At 42.2% G+C, this 24578-nt stretch overlaps 3 protein-coding genes across 12 annotated transcripts in view; 2 read left to right on the forward strand and 1 right to left on the reverse strand.

Moving 5' to 3' along the window:
• Positions 1-24578, forward strand: part of LOC6739981 (neurobeachin) — a 159779-nt gene that overhangs the window by 69959 nt on the left and 65242 nt on the right. The window contains exon 1 of one of the 10 annotated variants that reach the window (XM_039296917.2): positions 14026-14140. The exons of 8 other annotated variants lie outside the window; for them this stretch is intronic. Coding sequence is in view for 1 of the 2 variants with exons in the window: in XM_039296916.2 (XP_039152850.1) it covers positions 14378-14470 (93 nt within the window). In the remaining variant the exon portion in view is untranslated. Of the gene's footprint in view, positions 1-14025; positions 14141-14339; positions 14471-24578 lie in introns of those variants that run through there. One more of the 10 variants, XM_039296916.2, reaches the window with a different exon arrangement.
• Positions 1980-24564, forward strand: LOC27206383 (drebrin-like protein). Its single transcript, XM_016173440.3, has 3 exons — positions 1980-3564; positions 12601-14470; positions 24425-24564. Exon 2 carries the CDS (start codon positions 12936-12938, stop codon positions 14184-14186), a length of 1251 nt encoding a protein of 416 aa, XP_016038133.1. The 5' UTR covers positions 1980-3564; positions 12601-12935; the 3' UTR covers positions 14187-14470; positions 24425-24564.
• On the reverse strand, positions 17859-20025 carry LOC6739980 (trichohyalin). The gene is made up of 2 exons (XM_002076832.4): positions 19233-20025; positions 17859-19141 (listed from the first exon to the last, which is right to left on the reverse strand). Exons 1-2 carry the CDS (start codon positions 19818-19820, stop codon positions 17993-17995), a joined length of 1737 nt encoding a protein of 578 aa, XP_002076868.1. The 5' UTR covers positions 19821-20025; the 3' UTR covers positions 17859-17992.

The following is a 24578-nucleotide window of genomic DNA, read 5'->3' on the forward strand; positions in this document are numbered from 1 at the left end:
TGGTATGAACTTAAAATGTTTCTTTATTATTAACTGTTTTTTTTTTTCTCATTTCCAATGAACCGTTTGAAAACTAGTTTCAACTCAAATTTACCTTTTTGCCCTTCCAAAAATCAAGTCTTCTTCAGCAAACGCCCACACAAATTTGTTTGGCAAATCGGTACAGAATCTTTGAGCATTTCAATTTGTTTTCAACTTTCAAGCTATCGCAGGGCCAATTATGCGCCGGAGTTCGGGTTGTAGATGGGAATTATGAGCCAGCGGATTGATACCCCTGCTCAGATAGTTGCCAATATATATATATATCAGATAGATATATATATAGTATGGCGGCACGAGAGGGAAAAGTTTCTAATTGTTTTTTAAGTTTTACCCGCCTCTGCCACGCTGCGGGCGAATTAAGGCACTGAAATATGCAACTAACGTGAAAAAAAGGACTAACAGCAAAGTTTCAGCTTAGCCAGTTAGGAAAATTTAGCAATAAACTTTTATTTAATCGATTTTAACACTTGACTGAGGAACGTCGACAAGATGATGATGATGATGAAAATACCAAACTACCTTCGTATCTTGTATCTTGTATCTTTATCTGTAGCTGGATTCTTCAGGCATTTCGTCTTCTGGCCGACAGAAGAGTCAGCCGGAATTTCAATTCCAGTCACACAAACTTTTTGTCGCCAAGCATTTTCCTTTGGTTCTTTGGTTTTTTTTTTCCTTTGCCCTTCTGCTTGCTGCTGCTCAGAGAAACATAATGAATTTTTACAGTTAGTTGGCTCGTGATTCATTTTCTTGAAGGCCAACGTGTCCTCCTCGCAAACATCAAAAGGAGCTAAGTGGCAAAAGCCGAGCAGCCGAGCACCTGAGATGCCGAGAAGTGAGAGGCGAGAACCGAGATCCAATAGAAACGAGAAAAGTTTCGCCTGGGCAATAGTTTATTCCACTTTGCTACCAATTAGAGCATTGAATTGTGCCAACAGCAGGTGCACAATCATCAAAATACCACCCAATATAACTACCCAACTCAAGTTCTAGCTCAAACTCGAACTCGAACTCGAACCCCAAACGCAATGCCAGAAGGGCGGACAATTCATTTGTGATATTATATTGCAGTCGTCGTCGGTCTCGATGGCAATCCCCTAATGGGGTTTATTGAGACATCATCAATCTAACTTTAGTCCACTTCCGTAACGATTTACCCCCCATCAGCATCGGCCCACCAATTTTGACCCCGACAATTTCCCAGGTAGTTTTGTGCCGTGTGCATGCGGCCAACAAAAGTTCCAATAAAATGGCCAATTCCAGACAACACAATTGCCAACACAATGGCAAATGCCAAGAAAAACAGAATCGTTTTTGATTTGGCTTCAATTTACGTTGCACCATAGTTTTCAATTGTTATCGGTTTATATATTTTTGCGGATAATGATCCAACACGGAGTTCACATATGTTCATTAAATTCAAAAACTTTAATACTGCATTAAAGGTAAAAGTAAAAAAAGGTTTCTCTGTAGAAGAATGTATCATTCCAAAGAAATGCAGAGAAATAAAGTGTGTTTCAAAAACTCACTGCTTAACCTCAAGGATTATGTTTCACTAGTGAAATTCACTTACTTTTTGCCCAAAACAATTTGTGCTGCAAATTCCCAACACTCGAGGCCCAAAAAAGTATGCAACAGAATTTTGCACTTTACTCATGTCAAAGTTGCCCCCACTTTTCCCCTCCTTTTCACCTTTTGAATTGTAAGTGGGCAAAGGTCTTGTCTGCAAAGAAAAAAAAAATGAGGCAAATATAAGTAAAACGTTTTATATAAATATATATATTTCAGTAAAAGTATATGTGTAAAATAAGGAAACTTTTTGCGACCCATCTAACGTTTTTTTTTCCCCACTCTGTTTCTTTTCAGGTGAGTAAACGCAATTTTCCTTGGCCAGAAAAAGAACACATTGATGTGCAAAAGTGAAATCCTCTTTGATGTTCCATGCGGTTTCTTCACCCGGGGAAATCTATGAATATGTGTAGGGGGTCTTGTTTATTTATTTTTTTGGGGAAATGTATAATTTTTTGAGGTAAGTTCGTGCACCGGAAGTGCCGGAAGTTTGGCAAACTAAAGGATATAACGGAGCAAAAGGGCATTTTGCTAATTGCTTCATTAAATGTTTGCCTAATTTCGTTCGAATTAGCTGTGTGTCCAGCAGTGCCTCACGCACACCAACACACTACTGATAGACACACACACACACAGAGGCACGCACAGCATCTTATTTGTGCTTAATGACTGCCACTCGAAATACCCATTAAACCACCCAACCACCCATTAGTCTGCCATCATTAGGTGAATCTCTTTTTCTCGATTTGCGCTCAACTGTTGTAACTGTTGCAGTTCATCTCCTGAAAATGTAAGGAAATCGACGAAAAGCCTAGCTTCGGATAGAGCTTTTCACTCTCCTACAAGAGAAATTAGAACCCACCATACTTGATGCCAATAAGAGAGCAAATTAAGAGAGCGTGATGACCGAAGAGAACGATTTGAAAAACGTAGGGCGAGGGGTTTGTTTTGTTTTCGGCTTATGCGATTGTTTTAAATGGTTTTAAACTTTTGAATCTTAAGTACTACCTAGGGCATGGAAAAAAAAAGAAAAAAAAGGAAATTTAATATGTTTAATAATACATATAGTACATAAACTAACATATCTTATAATTCATAAGGAAAAACTCGAAAAAAAAAATAGAAATCGATCTGGATTTAGTTTGTTTCTTTTCAAAAACAACTTTGTACATATCTCAGAAGAAATCGCAGAAGCGCTATTAAGCCGGCTAAACGTGATCGCAATGCTTAGTCTTAGTCGCGATTTTCCAGCGATTTTCACCTAATCAAAACACCAGAGCTTTTGCTTTTTCACCACAGCGTTGCAAAGAAGCGAGGAAAAACATAGAGAGTTCGAGAGCAAGAGATGAAATGCCGAAGAAGAGATTTTCCGATGCAAATGCCATTCGGCTTTCCTCGCGACATTGGTATTAGTGCACACAAACATGCATACATATACGCACACACACACACACACATAGGCACACAAGGCGGATGCTGACTGTTTGCAAAAAAGAAAATGGAACAGAAAGCACAACAACACAATGTTGCCCGCCATCTCTCCGTGTGTGTTTGTGTGTGTGCGTGCGTGTATGTGTGTGAGTGTTACTTGTGCGTTAGTGTGCGTGCTCGTTTCTGCTCGGCAAAACGAACGCTCGTCTGCAGCACTTATCTTCATGGGATAAATCTCGCTGCTGGCCGCCGCAGTCTGTTTTCTATACGGGCGTAAAGCGGTCGTCGAGCACGGTTAACAGAAAAAAATACAAACAAACAACAAAAAACAAACACCCCAACCAAAAAACAACAACAAAGATAACGAAGAAATAACGCAAATCAACGAAATATCAAAAATAAAAAAACCTTAAATATTTGGCGAAAATAAAGTAATAATAATACCATTAAAAAAAAGAGAAATAAAGACGAATTAGAACAAGCGGCAAATGCAGCAAAGAAGCGAAAGGAGTTAGATAAACTTAGGTAGTCTTACCAAACAACACATGGGAAATCAAAAATTAAAAGTAATTAACTATAATGAACTTGAATGAATTTCAAAATGTATACATGTATACAAATTCGTGAAGATATCAATTATTAAAAACATAACCAGAACAAAACGCGCGCCCAAAAAAAGTGTGCTAGAAAAATAAGAAGCCAATCCGATATAATATGAATATTTTTTATTCGCATCGCTTGAAATTTTTTTAAATATTTTTTTATTGTTCTTTGCCGTGTGCTAAGTGAAACAAAAAAAATCAAGATACAAAATTTATGTACATGAATAAGAAAAATGTAAACAAATGCTAATAAATGAAAGACGTATGCGTGTGTGTGCGTGTATTTATTTGTTGTTTTCTTTGCCTGTGTGTGTGCGTGTGTTTGCTGAAGCATAAAAACAACAATAAAATATATTACAAACAAAAAAGAGCAAAAGCAGCGAAATGAGCTAAAGAGAAGTCCGGAAAATGGGATTGGGGAATATGAACAAGAAGCAGAGCGATAACAATTGCAATAAAAACAAGCACATAACAAGCACCAACAGCAACAACAACAACCAGTGTGTGTGTGTGTGTGTGTGTGCCAGATATTGTATTTGTGTGTGTCAACGAAATCATCATCGCAATCATTGTCTTCATGTTCAGTTTCATCATCGATAAGATATTCATTAAATAGGCCTCTTCTTTTCGTTCTTCCGTAATTTTCCGATTTTCCTTTGCGGCGTAGAAAGTGCTACGTACAATTTTTACTTCGTTTGGTCAACTTCAATTTGTAGAATTATTCTTTTAATTTTACCAATTATTTCCTTAAGTTGTTATACAACTTAAGAGTTTTAAATTTATTACATCATAATAGAAGGATTTCTTTTCATTTTGGTGTGCAAATATTTCGTCATTTCACACATCTATCTTCGATCTTAAAATTCCGTTCAATCTAAATGCATTTGTGGGCTTAAGTTTTGATTATTATTATTATTTAACTGGGGACGGCACATCAGACGGCTCATCATCGAATCGCACCGAACTGGTGGACATAATTAAATCGGGCTTGTCCATACAATTGCGGGCTTTTGGACTTTAACCCGGGAATCATCATCACTGTGGGCAAACACCATTTATGGCTGCAACAATTTTGATTGAGCACCCAAGCGAATTTAACTCATTCAATAGCCTCAGACTGCAAAACCTTTTGTTCGACTAATTGTTTATGGATGGATGTTGTTGTTGTTGTTGTTGTTGTTGCTGCTTTGTGGCTGTTCCTGTTGCTGTGGGGTTATTGTTGCTATTGTCGCTGCAGCTCCAATCAATGGAGTCCATTTCGAAAGTGGATTTATGTTCTTTAATGAGGGGCAATGGACTTGCGGGTATTTGGTTGTGACAGATGCAAATGACTAATCTAAGCTTTTGCACCAGAGCACATACACATATACAAAACACTCACGTACATATACATATATATATATATATTTAGATAAATATATGTATGTATGTATACATATATATAGAATTATATAGAGCATGCTATGCACGAGCACAGCTTCAAGGCAGAAGTTGTTGGCTTAAGCTTTTTGGCTTTAAATGTTCAATATTCAATTACACACATGTTTGGCAATGGCGTGGCAATAATAAATAAGTGTATTCAATTAACTTTTAATCGTTTGATTAGACCCCTGGACAGCTGAAATGTATGATAACATTTATTTCGTCGGAAAAATCTTAGCTATTGAAGCTAGCTCTAGGTCTTAAGCACAAATTAGCTCCCAATGACCCAACTCAAGTTCAAAGTTATTCTCTTTCCTTTTTTTTGGGACTCTGGCTTGACCCTTGAACCGTTCCAGATAATTTCTTCCTTTTCGTTGGAAGGTGTTTGGATTATGGTTGGGGTAGCACACTTTATAAAGAGTTGGAATCACGGGGTAAGTTCCACTCGCTCTTTATTGCACTCAAGAATTTTGTCAGGATTTCTCTTTTTGAATCACTGTGACAAAAGGTTTTAAATTTACCAAAAATGGGTTTCAACTCTTTAGAAGTTGAAAATAAAGTGTTGAGTAAGTTAAGTATTTAAATTGGCAAAAACTTAATGATAGCCGTTTAAGAACTTATTTTTATTCTTTTTTTTTTAATGGAATTCTATACGGCGATTTTTTTCAAGTGATGATTTTCGCCTTTTTCGGTTTTTTCCTCATTTTTTTTTTATTTTTGCAAGTGAGTGAGTAAGTGTGTATGTTGATGTAAGAAGCAAGTGTAAATAAAGAAAAGTCGTGCCCGTTGTGCAAGCACTCAAAAGTGGCTGCACACACACACACACACACCCATACCCACACACGTACACCTGAGTTTCACCTGCATTCGTGGCACGTTTCTTGGAGCTTGTAGCTCCTCTTGGAGGTGTAGCAACCCCAGCCCACAGCTTCGTTTTCTTTCTTTGCTTTTTACTTGATATACTCGAGGCTTTCCTCTCCGTTTTTCCCCTTTTTTTTTTTGTGAGGGGTTCTAGGCTAAGGTTTTCAACAAGCACTCGTCGTCATCGATGTTTGCACGTTTCGCTTTATTTATTTGGAAATCTTTTCTTATTCCGCTCTTCTTGCCCCACTCTGCCCTTTTCTCTTTTCACTGACAAAGTGTATTTGTATTTGCTTAAAAATCAATTACGTCATCATTGTAAAATGGCAATTGGATATATATAACGATGGCAACTCTGGCAGTTGGCTGGCTCTTACATAACGATGGCAACCCTGCTGCCAGGCGCTCTTTCATCATTTCGTTTATTTGTTTGTTTGTTTGTTTGTCGGCACTCTTCCACTCCACCACTTGTGTCAATACTTATCGGGTGATATTAACGTTACTGTGACTGGATACCCACTCCTCTGTGCCCCGAAAAATTTCCACCTGGCATCTGTTTGTGTCACATGTCCTTTGCTCCCCAACCCCAAAAATGCCATCCGAAAATCTTCCTTATTGTTTGCGCCATATTTTATTTATGTTTTGTCAATTTTTGTGCAACTTTTGCTCGTCGCTTTGTCTGCTTGCCCTTTCACCCATAACCCTTGTGACCCCCTTCTTTCTACGCCCCAGCATACTCATAGTAAATGTTATAACGCAGCGGATTTGACAGCTCCTTTGGGCCATTTCATTTGTGGCAAACTTTTTCAATGGCCGTCAAATAATGCAGCCAACATCCTAGCCATCTGACATTGAATGGTGTTTGTATGTGTCTGTGTCAGTGTGCGTGCACGTGTGCGTGTGTGACTGTAAGGGGGCGTGGCCATGTGGGAGTTCAAATTCATTCCATTATTGTTGTTTTGTGTCAGATACCCAATGGAATATCCCGGTGCTTATCATCGATAGGTTTGTGTGCTGACAATTGGAAGGGGAAATTGGTAATTGGATTGCTTCCAACTATTATTTCCTCGAAAAAATGTCATCGATATTTTGCTTTTGTATAACAACATTAATATTATCTTCTTGCGCACATATGATAGATATTCGCATTCAAACAGAATGCAGCGATAAAATCAGGCTGGTGAAAACAATTATATTTGAAAGTATACAAATTAAAGGGATTTCTTCTTTGCCCAGTAAAAGGCCAGATTTCCAGCAAAATGACAGTGAAAAGAAGAATGCAAACGAGGAGTGCCAAGGTCCAATGTCGGTTTGTCTCTCCCCGGGATTATGGCCCATGCCCACGAATCGGGCAAAAACATATTCCAATCTGCTTCGTCCTGCCATCTTCTTTTTATCCGGCCATCCAGTCAGCCAGCCATTCAATTCGAACAGATTTCGATGAACAAAATAAAAAAAAAATATATATGCAAAAACCCAGCTGAGAACTGTAATTCATTTAAGTGTTCCATTGAGTGGTGTGCCCAGTGTGTGTGTGGGTATGTTCCCCCATAAAATTTCATATTTTTAATGACCATCTGAAGGAAAGAAAAAAAAAAAAAAGAAAAAAAGAAAGGTTCGAAGAATACAAGCGGTTCAGACTCTGCCTGCCAGTCAGGCAGCCACCGAGCAAGGCCCCTCCTCACAAAAGGCATTCTTCGATGCGAAACTGAAAGCAAACATCATGTGCCGGGGCGATGGGAAATAAAATAAAATCCATATATGCATACTTTGCATATTAAAAATAGCATGGAAAGGAATTTGAATGCAAAAGGATATAATATGTATGTGGTACACAAAAGAGTCGGTTAAGTGCAACATGCATGTAGAAATTCAGAAATTCGTTGAACTTTAAGCTCAGTCGCTTTAATTTTTGGTTAATTATTTTGCAACTCCCGACCACAGTCTGCAAATCCTCGTCAGCCGCGGGCTTCTACATCCACATCCACATCCACATCCACATCCACATCTACATCCACATCCTTATCCACTTCCACTTCCAGATGAACTCGCTCGTCTGCCGCTGAAGATGTTCTTAATGGTTCAGTTGTTTGCTCAGCAAATTGAACGAAAACAAACTTCAAAAGTTTGCACCACGGATATGCAGATGGCACGAGATGAAGAAGAAGTGCTGGAATGGAAGTGGTTTTCGGTCGGTTTTTCGGCGGCGTGGCTCTTCGGGGAGCAGTCTCATGATTAAAGATCAGCAGAGCTTGTCACATGTGATTTTTCTAAAATGCAGACCATGTCCTTAGCATTTCTCTTTGCTATGCAAGAATGCCAAGAATGTAATGCATATTCTTACTGCATTAATTTTATAGTTCACATGCTTTATATACCAGTTTTAAAACATTGACTATTCGCTGCAACTTGATGTTACGACATGATTTTTATTAATGACATTCCCGACTTAATTTAACCGTGCTGGTTAATTTGATTGAGTTAATTGACACTCGATGCATCCCATTCGAATGGCAAACCCAATTCATCAGAGATATGCTGGATATGTACTCATGATGTCGACCGCGGAGTGCGTGGCATAATGATCTCATGTTTCCGTTGGTTTTTGCGGTCAGCTCGTGTATGCGGATTGCACAAATTGTTAACTCGGCCACTGGAACTAGTGCCGCCTGTTTCTCTCTCTACGTTTGCTGCTCGATTTATGTATATGTTCGTTTGTATGCTGCTCATTGAGTTTGTTTTGTTGTATGTAATTGTTTTAAAATTGTCACACAATTGCTGCCCCTTTGGGGGCGGCGGTCGCTTTCGAGGGCGTGGCAAGCAACAAGGGCAAGGTTGCTGCAGTTGACAAGCCGCAGTGGCAAGCGTTTTAAAAATTTATGTTGCACAGGCAGTCAGGCGGCGCAAGGACAAAACTAAAGGGGATGCTACAGCAGCAGCAGCAGCAGAAGGTGCAGGACTCCAACTGGTGGGTTGGTTGGTGGGGTGGGTGGGTCAGGGGTTCCGAAAGGAGGTTAGTTAACATGACCTGCTGAGGTCCGAGCCTCGGTCCATGTGCTGCTGCATCCGGTTTCCACAACACACAACAATAAAACGAACGAACGACGCAACACTTATGTTGGTTTACTTTTGCTGCCAGCCCTTTTGCCGACTACTAGCCCCCCATCACCCCTTTTTTGGCCACACAATGAAGTGCCTCCAACAGTCAACAACAACGGCAGCCAAGAAAAATGCTGTAGCTGAATTCCAGCAGCGTGACAGTTGCCGTTGAAATATATAACCTTCAATGCAGAGTGTCCACAGGGGCAGGCTCTACAATAATCTCAACCAACTGCTGGGGAATTTATATAAAATAAGGAAAAAAAGGGGGCACACACTAGGTTAGGAAAACTGCAGTTATTAGTTTCAAAAATTATAAGCAAATTCATTGCTTAAAGCAAATTAAAGAAAAGTTTAGCGTTTAGGTAGTAGAACAGCTAAAAACTAGTTGCATTTTTTTTTTTTTTTGTGCACCTAGAGAATTTAGAGTGCGTCTTTCTTCAATTGTCGGCTTTTCCGCATTTTCATTTTGTTTGTTGTCTTTGCATGTGTTGACCATGACATGAACTCGTGTGTGACGAAAACAAATGACTGACGCAGATGTAATGGCAACCCTCTGCCAGCCGTTTCCTTCTTTTTCTAATTAAAGGCCACGTAGGAAAAATTGCACAAACTGTGGAATTTAATTTTATATATAAAAAAAAAAACAAAACGCAAAAAAAAGACATTTGAGAAAAATAGCGAAATGAAATTAATGGATCTCGTGTCTCTCCCCTCTCTCTCTCTCTCTCTTTTGCGCTACTGCTGTCTCGCTTCCTCACTTCTGGTGACCATAATCACAGCTGCATTGTGCACAGCAATTAAAGCAACAACAACAAAAAAAGGGGGGAAAAATTGAGGAAAAACTGTTGGAAAAATCACGGAAAAACGGGGAGAAGGGAAAGTTTCTTGTTGTTTGCTTTTTAATGGTTTTCAATGATTAAATTGTTGATAACAATTTTAAGCTGCACTCGTTCAGGCAGCACTCATTCCCCATCCCTCTCTCTCCAACTCTCTCCCTCTCACTCGACCTGCAGACATCTCTCGCTCTCTCTCGCACTTTCTATATATTTATGTACGTCCCTCGTTAGCATCTTGTTGTTTTTGCTGCTGGCGACTAACTTTGCACTGACTATGGGCCATGTAAAGTTGAACGTGGGCATAACAATGTGCCCTTAACTTGGCCCACAGACTGCACTTTTGTGCCTCGTCTCTGTCTTACCCTTGTACAGCCGTCTCCGTCCCACTCTTCTCGACTCTCTTTCTCCCTCTATCCTGCTGTCCCTGCCCCTGTCCCTGTCAATTTCAATGTGCAATTACTTGGAATTTGTTTGAAGTTTTCCAAGCAGCAGCAGCAGCCGGAAAAGTTTTTCCTTTTTTTTCCCCATCTTTCTTATACCCCCAACAGACACACATTAAAAATTTAATTAGAGAGTGCCTCGACATCAGAAATCAAAACAAATCGGGCGAAAAAGTTCTCTTTTAGCAAATTGAGCCGAATGAATTTTCGGTTTGAGTTGCTCCTGCATAATCCCTCCTCTCTGTCTTCCTTAATTTTATTGGCGGGTATTCATTAGCTGTGAGTTTTTTACTGTTCAAAGTTGAGCGTTTAATTTGTGCAGCTTTTTTTGTGATAATAAATCTGTCATAGATTATGGTGCTTAATTTGTTTAATTTGTTATTAATAATTTCCTTTTTTTCTTTTCAATTTTGTAACTAATGATTTATTAAGATTTAAGTTGTTAACCCGGTCGGAGTTAGGAAAAATTGGCAAAGTTAAAAGCCATTTCTTTCTGTGTCATGCCTTAAATAAACTCCTTTATTTCGTATATCCTGTTTGGCCGCCTCAATTCGTTTCGCGGCTTATGCATTCTCCTGTGTTTTGTCCTCCTCCGCTTTGGGGGTCCATTTGGGACCCGGAGCCCGCTTTGTCATGCTAAGGGTTAAGCCCAAGTGGTTAGAAAGAGGATTTAAGAACGGGGTTGGGCATAAATAACGACACGTTGTGCATTTTGATGGGAGCCCGGAATTTTCGGATAGGGGATTGGTCACGGTATATTACTGGGGGTTAGAAACAAAAAAAAAAAAAAAAAAAAATAGGATGAGATTGCGAACCTGACTCCTGTTTTGCCCTTTTCCGCATCATTGCCCCAATGTCGGTCCAAAAAAAAAAAAACCAAAAAAAAAAAAAAAGGAAAAAGGGGTAGCAGTGTAAAACCACACGAAAATGTTTTTATGATTATTATTCGTACACTTTTCGTTGATTTTTATGATTATTACGACTTTGATGTCAGTTAAATGCCCGTAAATATTCATTGAAGTTATATTGAACAGATTCAATTGAAACTTTAACCTCGCAAAAGGGCATGGGCATGGGCACGGGCACTTTGCGTTAGCCAATGAAGTTGTTTACATTGGAGTTGATGTCCATTCAATTTTCATGGCTGTCAGCTTATCAAATATGCGAAATATTTCGAAATATTTCAATTGCATAACAGTCGTCCGACAATCCCAATAGTAATCGTTATAATAATGACAGCGGGGAGTCCAAAAACCATTCAACTGGCAACTGGCAAACAAAATAAAGCGCATTCGAATATATTTGATGTTTTGACCATTAAAAGTGCAACAAAATCTCGAATGCAAACAGTTTCACAGAGTGATCTGGGGCAAAGCCCAACAATATCCTTGCACAAATAGTGCAACATGTTCAATGCATAAACAAGCATATTTCTTCTTACTCCAAACTCAAATTTCACCATGAATAAGACATGAGTTTGAGTATGAAATAACTCACATTTATGTACATTCAGTTGCCAGACAGTTTGAATTGGCTCTTTGGGGTAACTTATCGATTGAATTGAGAATTGGGAAGCGAACAGAGTCGAGTCGAGTCGAGTGAGACGAGTTTCCATTGGATATCTTCAATAATTCATCGGATTTTTTAGGCAAAAGCTAAGCTTTAAAAGAGAGAGTTTCGAGCATTGCAAACATTTTTACTGTCGTCCCTTATCATTGGTTTAAAAAGTTGCTCTTTGCCATTTATTTTTGAGGGCTTTACGAGCTGTTCTATGGAGCTGACACTCCCTCGGGTCTCGAGTTTTATGTTTCTTTTATGAATTCGAAATTTCGACACACTCACACCGATGCCAAAAATGCCATTGCAAACTTTTCACACACACGCACACAGCACAATAAACATAAAAAACAAAAAAAGAAGCTAGAACTTTGGTCCACTATCTGCTTTTCTGCTGCGGCCAGATCTGCTGTAAATAATTATTTATAGTATATACTCTATATAAGAATTTTGTATATATACATATATAAACGTAAATGTACTGGTATGTGTATGTGTCAATGTATGTGCGTTTGCCTGTCTATTACTTAAAATACAACTACAAAAGCACCTAAAAATCTTTAAATCAATCAAAAATGAGATATATATATATATACATATATATAAATTAGGTATTTAATTTATGCAAATGAAAAGTGCGCAAAAGGCGAAAGAAAACCGACAAAACAAACGACAAGCAAATTCGAAATTAATTTGCATTGAATAACAAAGGAACCGCTTCGGTTTCAATTTCACTTCCAGCCAAGGATAAACCCCTAGACAAGATAAAAAGAGAAAAAAAAAAAACCAAAAAGCCGAGAAAAAACGTCGACACAAAAGAGAAGCCAAATGAGGGAAAATGAAGTGCCAAAGTGTTGAAAATAAAGCGAAAGCCAAGAGACGAAATTGAAATCGAGTATAAAAGGTTTTTCCGTTCAGTTTTAATCGGTATCGCGCGTTCACTTCCGTTCCGTTTCGTTACGTTTTGTTTGGCTACGATCTGCGTTCGCCTTAGCCCAGCCGTTTCCGTTTCCGTTCCGTTCCGTTTCGTTCCGTTTCCGCTCGGCAAACATTTAAATGGCTACCAGCTGCTGCTTATGATGGAGACATTCCTCGTCCTGGGCCTGTGTTTCATCCTGTACGAGGCATTGGATTTCTTTCAGGGCTGCATCCACAGTAATACCCCATCGCCCAGCGATCAAATCGAAGCCTATCGCCGCGAACTCGACGAACAGCGCCAGCAGCAGCAGCAGGAACAATTCCTGGCGGGATTGACGCCGTTGCTAGGCGCTCAATTTGCCGCTGCCGCCGCCGCCGCGGCCGCTGCCGCCGGTTCGCAGTCGACGTTGGGCAGCACGACCACGCCCACCGCCTCCACGGCCAGCGTTATAAGTGATTCATACGATCAGGAATCGCAATCGCAATCTCAGTCGCAGTCCCAATCGCAATCCAATCAAAATCAACAGCATTCGCTAAGCACGCCTGGCCTGTTTCGTCCCGCCGCCTTGGGCTACTACGATCCGGAGGATCCGTTGCATGCCACAAACTCCCTACCGCGCGACTTTTACTATCTGCAGCAGCAGCAGCTGAAGAACAAGGTCAGCTCAAGATCGCTACTCTCCAAGTTCTCATCGACCAACTCGGATAATCGCATACATCCGGAGGCTGGAGCCGGTTCAGGCCATCATCACAGTGTCCTGGGAGCAGCGTCTGTTATAACAAGTCAACCCTTACCATCTGGCGGTGAGATACCATCCAGTCTCTTCGATCAGCCGGGACAACCGGCTGTGGTGGTGCCACCACTGCAACTGCAACCCTCATCACCACTATTTGTGGAGCTTAAAAGGGCAATTATAAGTCAGAATCAGAGATCCCAACCGATAAAGTATCAGGCGAGAGAATCAATCGAAGAGCCACAGTGCCCTCAGTGCGAGGAAGAGCAGATACAGTATTTGGCAGAGACTTTGGACGATCTTGCCGAATCCGAAGATCAACAGTATTCGCCAGCCGAAGAAGAGGACGACGACGAAGAGGAGGAGGAGGAGGAGCAGAACGAAGAGCAGGAGGATCGCGAGGAGCAGCATCCCTACGTGGGAGGCGCAACCAGTGAGCCGGATATTTGTGCCGCCACACGACAACAGCTAACCAGGATTCATCACATCGCCATTGACGACATCGCCACCGGACAGGAGCATCATCATCATCATCACCACCATCTCAGCATTTCGGGACAGGCAACGTCGTTGGGCGCCAATTCTCACGCAGACTTCAGGGAAATCGAGTGCGAGCGACTGCGACGCAAGTGCGTTAGCGTTAAGCGCATCTATAGCATATCGGAAAAGTTCTAATTCAGATTCAGATCAGATCACTACTCAAAACTCAATTCGATATCTCAGCTCTCATACCTGTACAGCCCTTCACCATATTGCACTTCAATCGATCAATATCTATGTATACCGAAACAAAAATACAAAATCAATCAAAATCGAGAATCGAAAATCGCCAAATCAAAAATCGAAGCCAAATCAAATCGAAATAAATGCAAAATCAGTTTTCAAATTCCGCTCACCAACAATCGAACCAAATGCAACCAAAATCACAAAATTGCCCAAAGCGAAACACCCCACACAAGGTTAGCAAAAAGTTAAAAACCATAAGCCAACCAGCTGAAAAGAAACAAGAAACCAAGTCAAACACAAGAAAAAAAAAAAAAAAAGGAAACCCAAACCAAAAAGCCAAAACCGACACAACAAATAGAAGAAAAAAAAAAAAAAAAAAGCCAATGAGAATTTTTCAAAAAATATTTCGCACAGCATATCTCGAACATTATTATATTTTTCGCCTTTTTGTTTTCTCACCTGCTTATATTCACTGTTTCTCTCACCTGTTCTTTATGCCCCTCACCCTTCACCACCGGTTTGGTCTTCGGCTTGCACTGTTCACCTTAGTCCTATCTCACATTGATTAAATCTAATTATATTCCGCATATTTCACGATAAAAAAAGGTTGCCTCTCACCCTAAATAATCGAAAAAATGATATACCACAATAGCCAAACTTGCTCAGAGAACTGGTCATATTTTTCACACCAATCTGCACTCTTTTTTTCCTTCGAAACTCAATAACATTTCTTCCACTTTCACCTAACAGGACAAGAAGTTTTGCACCAAGCCCACTTTTTTTGTACGTAAATCACGTGATTTTTTATCTTCATTGTCCACCACATACGAACACCCGAAAATCCAACTCAACTCCAACTTCTCTCTCTTTATCTCTCTCTCACTCTCGCTCGGACACACACACGCTCACACACATAAGCCACCGTCAATTTGTCACCTGTTTTTCTCTCTCTGCATTGCTAAGCCCGGCTCTAATAATTCCCAACTTTTTGCAGCTGCGAAGTCACTCAACACAATCGCACACGTGTGGTGTGCAAAGAGTACTAGTAAGGTTACATCCAAAACTACTTAAACATACAGATTCTTGCATATTTTATTCTATTCTATTTGGTTTTTATTTTATATTTCCTCTTTTTGGGTTCGGATTTTTGTGTATGTCGCTCGCTCGTAGAGAGAGTGAGAGAAGGAGAAGGGGCACAGTTTAAAATTCTGGCCCTTCCATGTGGTTGGTCCTCCTCTCGAAACTTTTTACTTTTGTTTAGATTGTTGGTTTAACTTCGCTTTAATTTTTCTAGTTTCAGTTTCTGCCTTTTCTCCCTGCAATTCTCCTTGCTTCGCTTTTTTCGTTTTGTTCGCTTTTCCCTTTTTTGCTGGCTTTTTTTATCCTGGGAGAATTCTCCGGGTCTTAGCCACTTGGGGGACTGGAACAACAAATATGCTAACTAGTTGGCTTTGGCCAGGTCCTCTGGCGTCCCAGTCTCCGCCTCATTCCTGGCCGGCCTGGCTTTTAAACCTCTGCTTTCGAGTGTTATGCAAAGTAAATTGTACATAATTGTCAGGACTAGCAAAACACATAGACCCAGCCACAGCCAGACGCTCTCACATATATGCAAATGACGGGAGCTGAAGACGGAGGACAATGACTAATTTTGCTGTCATTGTTGGAGGAGAAATGAAAAAAAAAAAAATCAAATAGGTGAAGGAGAAAGGGGAGGCAGGGAAAGAAAGGAGGAAGAGCTGTAGAGCATTACTATCATATCTTACAAATTGTCGCAGCAGACTCCCTATCTGCCCTATATAAATGTATGTACATATACATGCATATATGTATGTATATACATACATATATCCTTTCAATTATTCGATATGTGGTAGAATTTTCTTGTTGTATTCTTTTATTCCTTGGACCTCGTTTTCATCTCCAGTGACCATGTGTGTTTGTCTATCCTTGGCCCGCATCAAGTTAACTTTACCCACATGTCCTTCCTCATCTCCATGCCCTCCTCTTCTCCTGCTCCTCCTCCCATTTTTCCCTGCTTTCAACCATTTGTCTCTCCCTTTTGTGCTCAGCGTTCAACGTTCAACGTTCGTAATCTTTTGGTCTTTTCTTCATCATCGTTTAGCTTGATGTGGTTTTCCCCGACTTAATCAGTTTTACTATTGTTTGTTTTTACCAAGCACACACGCACACACTCACACACACAGCTACCCTCTTTCCAATTGCCTACGTATGTGTGCGTGTGCATATACATGTACTCCACATTTAACAAATATATGTACACATGCGTTCAACATAATAGGTCACAAGATGGGAATATTGATGAGAATATCTAAAGTATCTATAGAATATAGCTGGTTCTGAATTCAGGCTTTTCTAATTTTACTTGAATGCTTAAAGAATCTTAAGCATGTGATTTGAATGTGCGCTATTATTTCGCCCACAACTGTGAATTCGCACTGAGCGCGCAGAAAAGTATGCTATGATTTTTGTTTTGTGTTCGACAGGCAGGAACTGGCAATTATATTGTGTGTATGTTGCGGTACATATGCGAGTGTGTGCGTGGGTGCGCGTGTGTGTGTGTGCTGTGTATGTGTATGTGAATATTTGCCATAAATGCTGCATCATGGCAAGTATTTAAGCCATTGAGAGGCATTTCTGCTAACCCAGAAACACATTCATCTCGGCCTTTCTGCCTGCCGCTGGTTCATTCAAGGGCAATATTCTTCTGCATCATTAACCCGCTGCCGACCGCCGCTATGCGAATGGATGGATGACCCACAGCCATGCAGTCACGGTCAGCTTAACCCATTCGTGCCCGTGTGCCTGTTTCTTTGCGAAAATTTCACAAAATCGAATCAATAGTCTTCCGTCCGAGTGAAATTAATTTTGCTAATTTCGCAAATTTAAGTGAAACAAATGCTCTCTACTTAAACTCAACTTAATTTACCCTAATCCTAGTGTGTCTGTGTGTGTGTGCGCGTTTTAACCCCCACTCATCTATCGTGGGTTAATTCCCAAAGACGTATTAGCCCGTCGAAATTTATCCAACTCAATTAATCTCAGCGTTCTGTTCTCTGACTTTACAAAATTGATAGCTTCGTGCGAGAAGGCGTGGCTGTGGCGCCTCTTTTGTGATTTATACCCGATTTCGCTGCGTGTTTCGCTTAGTTTTTATCCTTATCGGTTGATTAAAGTAACAAAACTGCGCGAATATTCCTACATCATAAACCAGTTAATAATTTATCTTTTGTTCTACCACTGCCTTTCAACCCATTGTTTTTGATTACTTGTGTGGCTAATTATTTTTGCAGCCGCAAATGCGACAGGATAAAGTTGACTTTTAGTTGCAACGACTGCCGTGCATATTTAATTCATGTGAAGAGTGAGCGTAGCGATAGAAAAAACTTTGTGTGCTCTATCAACTGCGGCTTAATAATATAGTCTATGTATATACATAGTCTATATATCCTTCTGTCTGCGGTCTGCAGTTTTAACTTGTTGAATTGACAGCAAACAAAAAGGCGAGGAATACACGGAAAAGTTGCCACCACACAGGGTGGCTAAAATACATACACACATTACATACATACATTATGTACATTTTATATGTGCTGCAAGTTTTAATTCCGCCAAGTTTGAAAAGTCATCATCTATGCCATTGTCAACTTGAGTTCATATGTGTGTGTGGGAGTGTGCGAGTGTGTGTGTTTGCTGCTCTGTCTGTCTATGTGTAGATTTTTACAAAATATAACTATCTATGTGAATTCAGCGCCCAGCTTCTTCTTGTTGCCAGCATTGGCGACACGACCCTTCAGCGATTGCACCGCCAAATTGGGCAGACATCCGCGCTTCTGCAGATCATCCAGTTTGACCGTGATCACCGTATCGATTTCCTTTTGCCGCTGCGCCTCGGCCGCCCTCTCCCTTTCGAAGGCCAAGTGCTCGTCCTCCAGTTCGCGGCGACGAGTCTTCTCCCGCTCCTCGATTTGGCAGGAGACACTGGAGCGCAGACAGGCCTTCTTGATGGCCTGCTCCTCGGCCTCGCGCTTCATTTGCTCCTCGTGCTTCTTTCGATACTCGATCATCTCCTTCAGTTCGCGTTCGCGCTGCACATAGTAGCAGGCCTTCATCTGGCTGAGATGCTCCATTTGCTCCATATTGGCCCGCTTGAGTTCGGCGGCCATTTTGCGCTCCTTTTCGGCCGCCTTGCGTTCGTTTTCTCTGTACTTCCGTTCGAGGCGTTCGTGTTCCGCCAGGAAATGCATCTCCTCGCGATTATCCTTGGCATCGAGAATCTTTTGGCCCACTGCAAAGAGGACATCCCGCTTGCGTTTCTCGTCCGCCGCGATGGCCTCGCGTTCCGCTCGCTGTTGTCTCAATTGCTGCTCCTTGAGCTTTAGGTACTCGTACGCTCTGTTCTCATCCCTTTGATCCTGCTCGCACATCATCCGTACGAAGTTGCGATGCAATTTCGTGTACTTATTCAATTCATCGCGGTAGGCCAGCTTGCGGCGCGATTTCATCTCGCCCTCTGCCAATTCAGCCTTTTTATACTCATCGACGGCGGCACGCAAGTCTCGCGCCTCCAGACGCAGCCGATCCTGGGCCATGAAACGCAACTTTTCGCGATCAGAGATTTGCTCACGCACTGCGTTGCCAAATTGCTTGCGCCTCTCCTCTTCGGCCTGATCTTGCTGCTCCACCGTGCCCCACTTGGCATTGTTGTAGTCGCGATTCTTGCGGGCCATCTCCTCGTCGTGATCCAGTTGAATGCGATTGAGGAGCTTCCTCTCCTGAATCTGAGCCGTCCACATGGCACTGCATTTGGCCTCGGATATCGCACGCGTGGCATCCTTCACTCGCACATCCGACTCGTATTTGGCATCCAGGGCGCGGTGGAGTACCTACAATGGGTGGGTAGGATAATCGATTTCAATCTATTGGTTATCCTATTGCCATAATGATGGTTACCATAATGGTTAAACCAAAAACTACCTGCAATCGCTTGGCCTCCACCCGCCGATCCTCGTTGACATCCTCATCGGCCTCGTCATCGTCCCTCTTCTGCGCCTCGCGTTCCTTCTCCCTGCGCTGCTCGTCAATGTCGTGGAAATAGTTGCGCATACGTTCCGCTTCGGCTGTGTGATATTGCTGCTCCTCCATCCGGCGATCCTGTTCCGCGCGACGCTCCTCGGTGGTCCGCGGTCTCGAGGCCCTCATGCGATCCAACTCGCACTGCGAGAGCTCCGCATAGCCCTTTGATTCCCACGATTGGCCCTTGATGTGAAAGAACGTCGCCTTGGCACCGTCGTATTTGCGGGCTCGCGGTGGCGCCTTACCGCCACCCACCGCCGTCTTCTGTCCAGGCATGGTCACTGGATTCGGTAGCCGTGTGCCCGGCGGCAATGGTCGCCTCTGGACCTTGGGCTTCACGGGTCTATCACGGCGTACGCCACATAGTGGCTCCTCGTCGACCGTCGATAATGGTGGCGTTTCCAGATAAATCGGCTTCTTTAGTCGATCATAGCAGTCCGCGTGCAGCTTCATGGCAGCTCGCGAACGACATGGCATCACCATCGGCATCTTGACGTATTCTATCCTATATGTATATCGCGCTTCAAATTGCTGATGGCCAGAGGGGTGGGGTGGCAATCGCAATAGCAGCTTTCTCGCTTAGCTGTTTGGTTTGTTCCTATGTTGAGTTGTTGGCGTCTGTTTGTGTTATTGCTCGGAGGCTCTTGTTTTGTTTGCATGTGTCGTATGTTTCGTTTGTTTATCCAATCGAATCTGGCAGGTTAAACCTACATGGGTTCAAAGCTTGCTGGGGAGGGCATTACAATTACAGGGTATTTGCTGGGAATGCAGGCTCACATGACCATTTTGAATCTTTCTGTGCTTTAAGCAGAGTTCATAGAGTTCCCTTAATGTATTTGAGTATCCCAAAATTAAACATGCTCGTGTACGCTGCTTCTACTTGTTAACACCTGACCACTTGAGTGTCGTTTTTGTCGAGTGGCAGGTGAGAAGGAAAAACTGGAGGAAAACTGTGGGGAGTGGAAATATGGAAAGCTAGTTGGGGAAAAAAGGGAAAGGCGGCTACTGCTGCTGCTGCTGCTGCATTTACTTCCGCCTGCTTTGCTTGCATTCGAAGGCGTTGATGCTTGCATTTTGGAATAGCCCCGACAATTTGCATTCTTTGTATGTGCCACGCCCATGGCCCGCCTGCCCCACCGCCGCCACTCCCTTCGAAATCCAGCCACCAGGTAGGTGGCATGAAAATTTAATTACACGCCTCGCTGAAACGCAGTGCCTGAATATAGGGGTCGGTGGTTTTTTTTTTTTATATATATATATATATTTTTTGTGAAAACCTCGCTGTTGCCTGTAGATTAGGTCTCACCAGAAAAAAAAGGATAATGGAGGAATATATAGTTCAAGAAGCTGGGTTTTAAGAATGACTATAACATTGCAGTTATTTTTCGGTATTTTGGTATATGTATGTATAACTTAACTAGCCGAATCTTTTGTGCACTCGATACTGACCAAGTTCATGTTGAGTCGTCATATGACGAATGCTGGAACAGAATTCGAAACCGAAACCGAACCGAATTGACTCAATATCCAGCCCCTAGTGTTTGTCTTGTCTATTTGTGTGGTGGTGCTCCTGTTGTCGGGGGCACAAAGAGCCATCCTCCATCTACTCCGATGCTCGACACCCAATACCCAATACTCGAGATCCCGATGAGATGGTGTGGTGGCCGTGGGCCAAAATGGTTGCTTCACCATGGACAACCAACAGCGACCACATCGCCCATGGGCTCCGCCCGAAATACACTCCTGTTCGCCAGACATCAATAACACCGATGTTTCTCGCATCGGGCTGAGCGTGAAGTTTTTGCCATAAATATGAATTATTTTTTGGTAAGCGGCTAACAATCATATTACGTACTGTACATATGAAAAGGGGGCGGGGCGGGGCGGGGGCAGCATCGTCTCCGCAAAACTTTTCTCACATTTCAATGGCAATAAAAGTGATTTAATAAGGCGCAAAACAGCACAACAAAAAGGGGCAAAAGGGGGCGTAAAAATTTGGGCAAGCCAGCCAGAAAAGCGAAATCAATTTGATTTGTCGCCGTAGACGACGACGACGGCAACGGTGGGCGGACGACCCACCGACCACGCCCATTGCGTGTGATTAAGTGCGCGTTTAATGTGCACGCCATGGCCATAAAACAAATTGTATGCAATCCTGCCACCGAAAGCTTTCGCAATTTACTCCCCACAACTCTGGAGGAGATTTACCCGGCTCCATCTGTGTGCGTGTGCGTGTGCAATGCTACTACTACCACTACCACTACAACTACAGCCTCCGTGGGTTTATTCCTCTTTTCTCGCAATCCTTCTCCATTTCCGAGTTCCGTAACTGATTTTGACCCGTAGTCCGTTGGGGAGGCTAAAAACTTTTACAGCTCTTGCTCTGTGCGAGCGCTTTGAAATGTAAATACGGCTCATTATTTCCAATGCCTTGCCATTCATTTGCAAAGTTTCCAGTTTGCCATGGCCCCCACACACACTAGCACACACACACACACACACACAGCTGCAGCAGCAGCAGCAGCAGCATCACAATTTTTAAACACACACCAGTGGACCTTCGCTCACATGCGCACAGTCACCATGGGATAATTTCCGGTCCACTGAGAATGATTCCTTGGCCATTTAATCGTGAAAGTCATATAAAATCACGCCTTATCCACAACTACCTTTTAGGGTGGCAAGTGCAAGATGTGCAAACATCGCTTGCAATCGAAAAGTTATCGATATCCGAAAAAAGCTTTCACGATAAATGAATGTCACAATATACATATATTGTAATTAAATCCAATTTACTGGACTCTTGAACCCACTGTGCTGGATGCCAGGAGTCTGTGGCCATCGGTTCACCTTTAATTAACTGTAATGCCATCAGGCAGCAGGACATCCGTTGGTCAACGTGTGTGTAATGCCCCTTTGCTTACCCTACAGCATTTGCCTTTTCCTCTACCCAGTCACCCCCAGAAGCAGGAAATGTGTGTGTGCGAAAGGTTTATTATTTTCACTTAATTTTTGCTAGATTTTTTTCTTTTTTTTTTTTTGTTTACTTCAGGTTCCAGAACCTTTTGGCTCCGGCCATTCAATTTACGTGCCTCTAGGACGGTCCCTGCCCCAAATGGCAAATCATCACAGCTAGACAGAAAAATAAGAAAGGCAGGGAAAGCGATGGGAAACCCTTCGAGGAAAACGAGAGCCAAGAAGCGGAATGTGGAATCTTGTTTGTATAACCAGAGCTGCGGCAAAATGTTGCTCAAATTGACTTGGGAGGAGGTTCGGATGACTCGGCAGGTGGATCGCAGTGTCCTTCCACGCTGGTAAATGGAGCGGGCTGGTGTGGAGAGTGTGGAGAGGGAAAAGGTAAAGGAAAACCATCGGGCTTGCTGCCAAAAAGGGACAAAGTCAGCGACAAAGGAATGTTTCGCCTGCTGAACAATGGCAAATAATTCATAACTGGGCTCAAAAGTTTGATTTAGCTGCAGTTAATACACTGAGCATCCCCCTCGTCACCTCCCTCTCTCCATCTCTCATTTTGAGCTCCCCTCTTTGTTGGATTGTGGAGGGGGGACATATATCTCAGGCTCCACTCGCTCATCCTGTTGGCCATACGTCGGTTTGCATAAATTTTACCCATGGCCAAGGAGGACTCGAAACGTAGGACTCCTGTTGACAGGCGGAATTCCCCCCTTTTTACAACTGCTCCTCCAGCAGATAAATTACGCTCCGAGCGCCCAGGATCCATGGAAGCGGAAGAGCCAACGGATGACGGCCGGCTGGCAAAGCCAAAGCCAAAGTCAGTGCTGTGGGAAAAGCCATGGGAGAAGCTATGGCCAAAGCCAAAAGGAACCGGAGCACCAAGTCTGCTGTCCGACTGTCAGGCAGCTGTATGCTTATTTTTCTTCTACTGTAACTGCCGACAGAATTAGAAAACAAAACAAAAAGTAGCAAATATATGGTAGGGAAGAGAAAAACTCACACATATACATATGTATGTATGTACGAGGCCTTTGGTCAGGCGACAAATGTTTCCACTTGAATTTCGAAGAAATATTGTTCAAAGTTAATATGAAACACTTCTTTTTTCTATCAAATCCACGAAGAAATTAATTAATTAATATGGAAATGTGCTATATTAAACGTATGGTTATGTGTTTATAAGGCCATTTAACCTTTGATTGCATTAAAACGGATGCCATAAATCTAGATTTCTATTGGTAACTACCTTAGAAATTTTTTGTGGCTCGCCTGGAAAATGCGGCCCCCTGTCAACTTTTTGACTACCTCCCTGCGAATCCCCGACCTTCTGCGTAACACAACTCCCCGCTCCTCACAAAAAAGCGCCTTGCTGTTGCTATTTTCCCAATGCCTTCGAAATGGCACACGGAAGCCGAGGCGTCTGCTATAAATTTTTAACAACCATTTAACTTGAATTTTATTAGTCCCCAGTCAGCGGTCAAAAGTTCGAGGGGTCGGTGGGGTGGCATGGGCGTGGGCGTGGGCATGTGCTTGGTCTTGGGGTTCTAATATGGCAGTTGGGGGCGTGACTGATGCTCCACGTTGGTGTCATGTTGCCTTCCTGGAATATGCTCGTATATTTCGGTATACAAAGTGCCCAAATGCTGCCCACAAAGTCATCACAATGACATTTTGCATTTCGCAGTTCATTTCTACTTGTCCCATTCTGTTCATTTCTTGATGGTGTTTTCGTTGTCTACTTTCTGCTGCTTGTTGATAGTCCCCATAGAGCCCCCGATGCTGTCTCTCTTCCTCTCTTTCTCTCTCTGTCCCTGTCTTTATTTTGCTGTTCCCCCTATTCCGTCTTGGCTATAAATTTTATATGGAATGTAGTTGTGACTTGTGGGTCACTTGTTTTGCTGCAGCTTCAGTTCTTCGCCTGCCGTTGACCGATAACCATGTTATTCTCTTCTCCTGAATTTTTTTTTACTTGTTTAATCTAGTTTGTTATTATTTACTCGTTGGCAAATAAAATTGCAAAGTTTTTGTGTGATTGGTTTTGCTTTTTTCTTTTGGTTTTTGTGGGATCTTGTTTTTCTTGAACATTCTCAAAATCAATGTTAAACCAAATTAACTTGCAGTTGAGTAAGATGTGCGCTACAGACAGACTAAGAAAAACAATAAACACGACAAGAAAAACCAAACAACTCGAGTGCTATTAAACGACAAAACATAACAAAACAACAAGAAATTAATAAATTAAAATACATCCCAAAAAAAAGAGGAAAGAAAAAA

Source organism: Drosophila simulans, chromosome X (assembly GCF_016746395.2).
Source record: "Drosophila simulans strain w501 chromosome X, Prin_Dsim_3.1, whole genome shotgun sequence".
NCBI classification, from domain to species: Eukaryota; Metazoa; Arthropoda; class Insecta; order Diptera; family Drosophilidae; genus Drosophila; species Drosophila simulans.